This window comes from Psammomys obesus, unplaced genomic scaffold (assembly GCF_907164565.1).
Source record: "Psammomys obesus unplaced genomic scaffold, mPsaObe1.curated_primary_1811, whole genome shotgun sequence".
Lineage (NCBI taxonomy): Eukaryota > Metazoa > Chordata > Mammalia > Rodentia > Muridae > Psammomys > Psammomys obesus.
The window spans coordinates 14,645,385-14,654,417 of record NW_026594428.1 but is presented as its reverse complement, the minus strand read 5'-3'; the positions used below and the strand labels follow the sequence as shown (position 1 = coordinate 14,654,417).

At 47.5% G+C, this 9,033-nt stretch overlaps 1 protein-coding gene across 3 annotated transcripts in view; it reads left to right on the top strand.

Annotated features, from left to right (window-relative positions):
- The window catches only part of Trio (trio Rho guanine nucleotide exchange factor), a 287,480-nt gene that overhangs the window by 212,881 nt on the left and 65,566 nt on the right, over positions 1–9,033 (top strand). For all 3 annotated transcript variants that reach the window (XM_055619033.1, XM_055619031.1, XM_055619034.1), the window contains exon 34: positions 973–1,216. In XM_055619033.1, coding sequence (XP_055475008.1) covers positions 973–1,216 — 244 coding nt within the window. The remainder of the gene's footprint in view (positions 1–972; positions 1,217–9,033) is intronic.

Here is a 9,033-nt window from a genome sequence, read left to right as displayed (position 1 = left end):
TGTGTGTGTGTGTGTGTGTGTGTGTGTGTGTGTGTGTGTGTGTGTGTGTCTTCATGGAACTCATGGATGTATCACAAAAGACTGAAGGGCTAGTAGTTGAATCAGAAGGGAAAAAATTAGGAGTGATCATAGAAAACAGAGAGAATGAGATTATGGGTTAAAGGATTAGCACAATCCCGTGTGGAAAGGCTGGAGCCCAGGGCAGAGGGCCAGTTGGGCACATCAAGGAGGCACTGTAAGATGGATCTGCTGAGATGATTTTTGTGAGTTCTACAAAGCCATCCAAGACATTCATTCTTCATCTTCAGAAGGCTCTGTATGCTCATGTTTTAATGCACAGAAAACTAATTTAAAAAAAAAAAAACTGTACAAAGAGTCCTTAGGGATAGTTAGGATAAAACACAGGAATTCGGGAGGGAGCCAAGTCCTCAGAAGGTCCTGAGGAGAAGCAGTCCAGGGTCAATGCCGTGGGGCCTTTCTGTCCTCTTTGTGGCTGCTTCCCTCCTGATGTAAGGGATGCTTGGAGAGCCTGTGCATTGCACTGGGGAGTGCTCCCTCGCCACTTTGAAAGTCTGGAGAACTTCAGCTGCCTCTATTATCCATCTTGTGATTATTCCCTAAGCAGCCCTTAGGCACTTTTTATTACTCTGTTCTAAGTTTAAAGATGAGTGCATAGCATTTTTAAAGAGGGAGCTAAAATGTCTCAGGTGCAAAGAGATTTGGAAGTGCATGAGAAATCGCAGAGAGTGAACCCCTCATAAAACTCCCAGCATAGAGAATGAGAGAAAGAGCATGTGCCTCTGATGGCTCCAAAGGGAAATGACAGAACAGAGCCTTCACCCAGCTTTAGTGATGCTTTTAGTCCTGCTGTGGAATTTCAGGTAGAAGAGGGAATTCCTGGTCAAGTTCGCAGCCCTGTGTGACCCAGTGTCCTTTCTTGCTGACCTGTCTTTCTTTCTCTGTCCCTCCCAGCTTTCTGGTGGCTGTGAGCTGACCGTAGTGATCCATGACTTCACAGCTTGCAACAGCAACGAGCTGACCATTCGCCGTGGCCAGACGGTGGAGGTTCTGGAGCGGCCTCACGACAAGCCTGACTGGTGTCTGGTCCGCACCACAGACAGGTCCCCTGCAGCGGAAGGCCTTGTGCCCTGCGGCTCCCTGTGCATTGCTCACTCCCGAAGTAGCATGGAGATGGAGGGCATCTTCAACCACAAAGGTAAGTCCCTGGGAGGCCTGAGAGAAAGCACAGGGAAGCTTTGCCTGCCCTGCAGGTCAGCGCACAGGACCTATCAGTGTTCTTCAGCACAGTGCTCTATCCCATCTCCTCGGCTCTGCAGGGGAGATGGGATTCCACTCATTACTAAAATGGTGACCTCCTTTCCTGAGGTGGTGGAGTAAGATGGGACATCAGCTTCAAAGGGACGGCTCTGTGAAGGCCAGTGCCATTCGTACGTGGAGAAAGAGCAGGCACTGATTTTCTTCTGGTTTGCTTGAAGTAGGTAGGAGAAGCAACAGGTAAGGGAGGTGGGACTGGACCCAGCCTCTTTTGAATCAGATTTTCACATGGCCTTTCTGTGCTATCATTAAATTCCTGGAGATCAGTTTTGGTTCTGACAGTTACTCAGCCACTCCATTTTATAGTTATGTAAACATGGCGTTTGGAGACCCGCTTTAATATTTGCAAAGCATGTAGTATTCCCAGGCAACTCCTGGATTAAAGTGTCAGCAGGACCGCTCTGACATGGAGTGTCAGTATTCCTGTGGAGACCATGAAAGCCTTTACCCCAGATGCTCAACATGGAGGCTGTAGGGCTGAAGGCTGCTGAGCACTTGGCTTGCCTTGATCGACTCCCGCTGGAGTTCTGTGGGAAAGCCCCTGGCTCACTGTTTTATACTCATTACATGTTGAAATGACATATCCCACAGAGGGGCTGAACAAACTGCTGTTTAAATTAGCATTTCTTTTTACTTTCTCCAGTAGTACTTTCCTAGCTACTAGGAAGTTTGGTCGACAGATGCAGCTCATGCTCTGTGCTTGTTGACCGGGGCTGCTACTTCTTCACCTTCGTGAGAAGTCTCTGGAGACTTCTGCCCTGTGAGGAAGCACTAGTGTGCAGCTCACCCATGGTGCACAGGGCAGGGTGACCCAGTGAGTAGTTCTTCGAGCTTTGGGGGACGGAGCTGATTATCTTTCTGAGAGAACATCACTCTATTCTGCCATATTCAGTTTCTTTTCTAGCAATCATGGACTCCACACCCTCCTCACATTCATCCTGACAGTCTGGTGCTATCCTCTAGCTGCCATGGCTTAATTCCCTTGAGCTGAATGAAGCTGCACAGAACACAGCTTCCAGGTAGCCCAGCTCATTCCTTATAGCCACGCTGCGTCCCCAGGGCCCTGCATGTGAACTCACTCCGCCTAGTGAGAAACAGGATGAAGGGACTAAGAGAAAGCCGGGTATCGCTTTCCATCTCTAGAGACTCCGTAGTTTAGAGCAGTGTGGGCCCTTCTGTGACCTGGAGCTGGGGGTCAGGAGAAGTCCCCCAGCACTGAACTAAACTCTTCCTGGCTTACAGCTAGATCAGTGTTGCCTGGGCCATTTTAGCCCTTAAGTTTGGATTGGAAATAAAGTTTCTCTGTGTCCCCTGAGGAGCCCTGGTGGACTTGAACATGCCGCATACAGCTCTTGCACTGAAAGGTTGCATTTGTATGTGCGTCTCCTGCCATGTGTTCTTTTCATCCTGGTGCCACAATTGCAGCTTAGCTGCGGGGAAGGACTCCTCCATACCCAGCTCATTGCCTTTGCTCGGAAAGCTCCCAGTGAACCTTGCTTGCTTGAAAGTAGCTGTTTTGTTTTTCTAGTCTGAATACCTTCTGTGATGTCCATAGGACTCTAGTCCCCCGCCCTTTACAACCATAGCTGCTGTGAGCACAGTGAGTGGATAACAGTCTTCAGGTTTCTCCTTTTCTCATTTGTTTGAATTTTCTCAGAAGAGAACTGAAGGCTGTCTGTCTATCTGCTCCCTCGGTATCAGGCCTTGGGCAGCAACAGAGCAGTAGATCGGGAGAGGAAACACCACCTTCAGGGTTTTCAGCAGGCCTGTGACAGAGAATCCTGTTGAGTCAAACCCAGGTGGTGTCTAGCCTTGACTGGCATCTTTGTCTAGCACACCAGAGGCTGTTGTCAGGAAGTCCAGGCAACAAAGGAGTAGGAAGTAAAAATGATGCCCAGGAAGGATGCATGTTTCTCCAGAGGCCTGCATATTGGGAAGCACAGTCCCTTGATTGGCCTCCGGCCAGCCCATAGCCCGTCCTCCTACCTGTGTGTGGAGAGAAGGACGCGTGCCACTGCAATTGCTGAAATGTTGGTGTGTACTGGGCTGCTGGCACCTACTGCCCCATGTGTGTGTTCCCGTCTGGTACCTGCCATATCTCACTTTAAGAACTCTGGGCTTAGAGGGTGCAGCAGTGAGAGAGGGAAGCCAGGAGCCAGAGCTTTCTCATAGAACTCCACTCCATCATTCTGTGGCTGGTCAGACCCCTTTGGTAACATCAGATAAGTAAGCTGGCTTTTGTGCTCCACCCCACAAAACTCCTGAGCGTGAAAATACTACTACTATTACGTATCTGTATCTCTGTCAGTAACCCCTAAAGATAGTTTCTTAGTGGTCTAAGTCATAGCACTCTGCCCTTCCAGGGCAGGAGAAGAAGGACGCTGTTTCCTAGTTTTGTCTTGGAAGCTTTTTTTTTAATAACTTCCTGTCCAAACAGCCTAAATTTCGATACACTTTAAGTGCCTGAATCTGTGGCGACTTGGGTTAACTATCTAGTTGTTTATGAAGAATCATCTGCTTCAAGGGTTCCCATGAGCTTGCCCATATCAGCTAGGGAGGTCTCCACACTGACTATGGGAGGAGCGCAAGCTCTCTTTGTGGCTCTGAAGCTTGGCTAGCCCTGGGACTGTGTTGGACAGGGTGAATGCTTGAGATTCGTGAGGGCCAGGTGTCCTATCTCAAGACATACGAGTCTGTGTGGTGATTCAGGAGGATAAAGATGCATAAAATCAACTTAAAAAGAAACTGAGTCATACATTTCAAGATGTTTGAGTCTGAAATGACTTTGACATGAACATCACTCCACAGAGAGAGCTTTCACTTGTGTGTGGGAGATCGTTTTAAAAGATTGCGTTTCTGCTATCCTCTGCAGGCAGACAGATTGCCTGGGGTGTCAGCACTACCCTAGTCTGGCTGCCAGTCCTCTCCCTCACAGCATCTTAGTCACCGACGCAGCAGACAGACAGTGCCTGCACTAAAATAGAATGTGGCTTCAGGAAATCCACACTTGACCAGTCTTCTCTGTCTGTGGTCGGTGCCGTCTGCTCTGACTTCAGAATCTGGGGCTGGCCTCGCTGCAGAGGGCCATGCCTTAGCTCCCAGCACGCACAAGGTACATCTCACACTGAGAACCACCAGTAGCCTTAATCTGTGTCCTTCAGAAAGGGTGCTACTGTCCCTGACTGCCTACCAGCTGGGTGTCTGCAGTCCAGAGCGGGAGGCTGATACTATTAATTGTGTGTTTTATTGTTGTAACCTGATAAAATGTGAATTTGTCCCGGAATAGTCTTGGCAAGCTCTTTCGTGGTACTCACCAGTTCACTGCATCTGGAAGACCACCTGGACAGCCCATACCCCAACATGGACCCCTGTTGTCCTTCTTGCCTTCACAGCCCACTGCTACACAATATGACGTGTTAGAACAAGCCAAATTGTCCTCTACCTGACTGTTTCAGCAAAGCAGGGCTTTGAGAGCCTCCCTGGTGCTGACCATGGCCTTGTGGTTGTGCCTTCAGTGGGGAGTGCTCACAGCTGCCTCCTCCTGCCAGGGGCCCAGGTTTCTGATCACCTCTCTGACTGTTGATTTCACATCTATAGGCTGGGTCTCAACATTCTTACCATCAGTTTCTGTTCCTTAGAAAGTTTTTTGTTTTTTTTTTTAATAAAGCCAATTCAAAGCTTACATAATCTCCATATGCCAACCCATAATGAGATGACAGGTGGGCTTTTTACTAGTGCTTTGATGTGTCTAGAAAAGAAAAAAAAAACAACACCTACTTAGCTATGTCTTTTAAGGTGTTTATAATTATAGCTTTTTTCCATCCTTTGGATGAGAAAAATAAGGAACACAAACAAAAGAAAGAAAACCTCTTGTCTGGTGACTGAGGCCTGAAACCAGTGACTGTAACTCAGTATTTACCCAATACCACAGCAAATCATATACCAAAAAGGACTGTCTATGGCTTTTGGCTTAACCACAGAAGCTATGGAGGCATGGGTAGGTCCATATGGGCAAGAAAGCACAGGATCCTCACCCACAGACAGCCCTCTGTTTAATCCAGTTTAAAAGGAAGGAAGCCTCCTTGTCTTTGTAGTTGCTCAAAATGTAGATTTCCTCTGGGCTCAGCCTGGACCACATCTCTCCTCTCTCTAAGCCTCAGCTGAGGTTTGCTTCTCCAGTCTCTCCTCAGCCGGTGATTCCACTTGTTGGTTGTTTGCCCTGCCACCTTTTCCACCTTTTCAAACCTAACTGCCCAAGTCCCCACTCCATGCTGCTAACTAGTAACATGAAGTCCCCACTCCATGCTGCTAACTAGTAACACGGCCACACGCCTGCAGCTGCCCTCGTCATGTCCTCCGCGATCTGTAGTAAATGACATGGCATGCAGTTATTTGTGAGTCTGCGTTTCTCCGTGTGTCTTCACAATCCTGTGCCTTTGCCAGCACCTACCCCATCATCTTACACACTTCATTCACTGCACCCCTCAGATACCTGCAACCATTTGCCCTTCTTGCCACGTCATGGCAACCACTTGTTACTTTCTGTTTGGGGAGGACTGGCTTACTTTATTTAGTATAATGTCTTTGGATTTGTCCTCTTCCATCATGTTTCTGAATATCCTTCCTTATGGCTGATCTTCTGTCCTGCGTGTATCCATCACTTTGATGGACACTTGCTGTCCACAAGGCCATGCAGACACCTCTTAGAGTCTCCACTGTGGGGATTGAGGGTGTGCAGCCAGAAGTGGAATTACTGGACCTCACGCTGCTGAACAGTGTCTTTTCTCAAGGCATGTGTTGAACTCTAATCCCCATTGTGTTGGTACCAACAGAAGGAGCACCAGGGCAGGGCCATCATGAGCAGAATCATGTCCTTATGAAGAAGCCCTAGGAACCCTTTGCTCTTTCACCAGATGAGAACACAGGTGTCATCTCTGAGGAACAGGTCCTTACCAAATAATGAGTCTGCCAGCACCATGATCATGGACTTGTGCTGTCTTTTAATACTCCATTTTAAGATAGCAGGAATAAACAGAGAGGTACATTAATCCCATCCTCAACATTCTGTGCATGTCCTATCTGTCTTGTTGGTTTGGTGTCAACAGTATATTTCACATACATTTCTTTTCTCCATCTCTGCCATTACCTCTTCCCTGATCCTCCAGCCTAGCTGCTACTTTCCCATCCCACCCCTATTTACCTTATATACAGATACCATCACACAGCTCTTCTTGACACTTCAGTAGCTTTCTGTTGATTATAGAATAAAAACTTTTTCCAGTCCCCTAACATGTCCTACAGACCTTTATATTTCCAACATAAATGTGTTCACACACACACACAGTGGACATGAGGACACACACTGTCGTCATGGTACAGCCTTCTCCAGCCCAGCCCCAAACATCGCTGCTGGTCTCATCTCACCAATCAAAAAGCCTTTTGGAAAAGCCTAAAGATGAGAGCCATTCATCCAGTGATTATGTGGAAGGGAGGCCAGACAAAACAAACCTTGATCTAGCTTACAGGCATTTCACCACATCAGGGCAACCTGGAAAGAAGTACCCCAGGTCTCAAAGCTCCGGTGATGACTGAAGTCACAGGACCTGTTAGGGCAACTCAGTGGAAGACCTTTAAACATAGTTTAGTGAGTGATGGCTGTGTGTATCCAGCTTATAAACATTATAGCAGACAGAACTACAAACAGTGGGTGATAAAGAAGAACAGAGAAACTCAGTATCTACCCGCACTGAAAAGTAGCCATAGACAAGGAAAATGGACACATTGTGTGGGAAACAGAAAGGAGAGGTAAGGATTCCCCAGTACACCTGGAGTAAAGACTCAGCAGGGTGGTGATGACAAAAGCAGGAACACTTCATTTCTAATTCCACTGTCGAGTTCTGCTCTTTCTTTTTAACATCACCATTATACACTTTATAGATTTATTTCCTAGGGCCATCACTGGAAATTCAAAGAAATAAATACTGTTTTGCCAAGGGCTACTCCTAAAGGAACTTGTAATTTCTTGAGCTGGATGGCCGAGGCCTCATGCTGGGGCCTGTGAGCTCCTCAGCTGATTCTGATCCTGACCACATGCAGAACCACTCTGTCAATATGAAATAAGGGTGTGTCTCTACTGGGGTACAAATTATAGTGTGTCTAGGGCTTATCCTCCCTCCATGGCTACTTTCCTCAGCTCACCTCTGTCCACGGCTTCCCTACTGTCTGGATAGGTGAGGTCATGGCAGTACCTGATGACCTCTGTTCTCTTCTCTACCCTGTGGATTTAGGATGAGGCCAGGTTTCCTCTTTACCCCCATATGAACACCCCCACCCCCATTTTACAGATGAGACCAAGGGACAAGACCTTCCCTGAGGTCTACATATGGTTACAAGGTATGTTTACACTCAGGCCATGTACACTCCCAGCTGACCCCAAAACAGAGGGTATGCCAAAGTGCTTTTCCCTTGGAGAACAAGCAATAGCAAAGACTACTGTACCCATCCAAACCACGTCCCTACTCCTCAGGAAACCTCAGCCCTCTGGTCACCTATAGACGGCTGAGAAAGACTTGCCACACCCACAGAGCTCTGGCCTGGCCCTTCACTTCTACTTGGATGGCAGATTCAAGATGTAGGTTTCATTAGCAAGGACCGCAGTAGCCAGTCCAGGCTGCACACGAACACCCAGTACAGATTCAGTTTTGGAGCCTGCTCTGACCTAAGTATGACTTATGGCACAGACCCAGTTCCAAACACCATTGTAGAAGCAGCCCCTCAAACAAGGATGGGTACCTGTGGCCATCAATACCCCGATCTGATCCTCGTGCTTGTCCCCATTTGCTTCCATTCACTTGCCCAGCATGTAACTCATAAGCTTCCAATCTCAGATGAGACCAAAATAACTCGTGACTTTTAAATGACCTAAAACAGTTCCAAAAAGTGTAGGGTATGAAAGTCTTTAGAGGCATTGACAAGCCATTCCAGTGTGTTTATGCATTTGCGTCATACGACATGGTCACTGCCACCAGAGAACACCCCAGGTTCACTAACTCACTTCAAACCCATACCTGCCCACAGATTCTTAAAACTACATATAATGGAAGATCTGTGTGTGGCTTTTAATTCACTTGGAAAGGGCTGTTTTATTCTGTTTGAACAGCTGCTAATGTAAATCCCTGTGGGAAGAAAAACTGAAGAACATGGAGTCGCACCGAGAATTAAAAACATTGTCCCCCTCCTGAGCACTGCATATCCAAGACTGAGTAATCAATCCCAGGCCCATGATTAAGAAGTGCTTTCTGCAGAGCGTGTAATTATGGAGCTACACAAGCAGCTATTATTCTACAGAGCGCCTCGTATTGGGGGCAGTTTCCCGTTGCATCTTTACCTTCAAGTACTTCTCAAAACAGGGACAGCCCAGGAGCAGGCATCGACAGTGTCCATATTAGGTCATCACAAAATTATAGGTGTTACTAAGGCATAAACAGTGAGTGAGAAACTGTCTTCCCACACCTGCTGTAAATGGCCATGGCTTGCTGGGCACAGTAAAGCACGCCAGTAATTCCAGCACTCAGGAGGTAGAGGTAGGATCATGAGTTCAAGGCCAGCCTGGCCTACCTAACAATACCATCAAAGAAGGAGAGAGAGAGAGAGGAAGGAAGGAAGGAAGGAAGGAAGGAAGGAAGGAAGGAAGGAAGG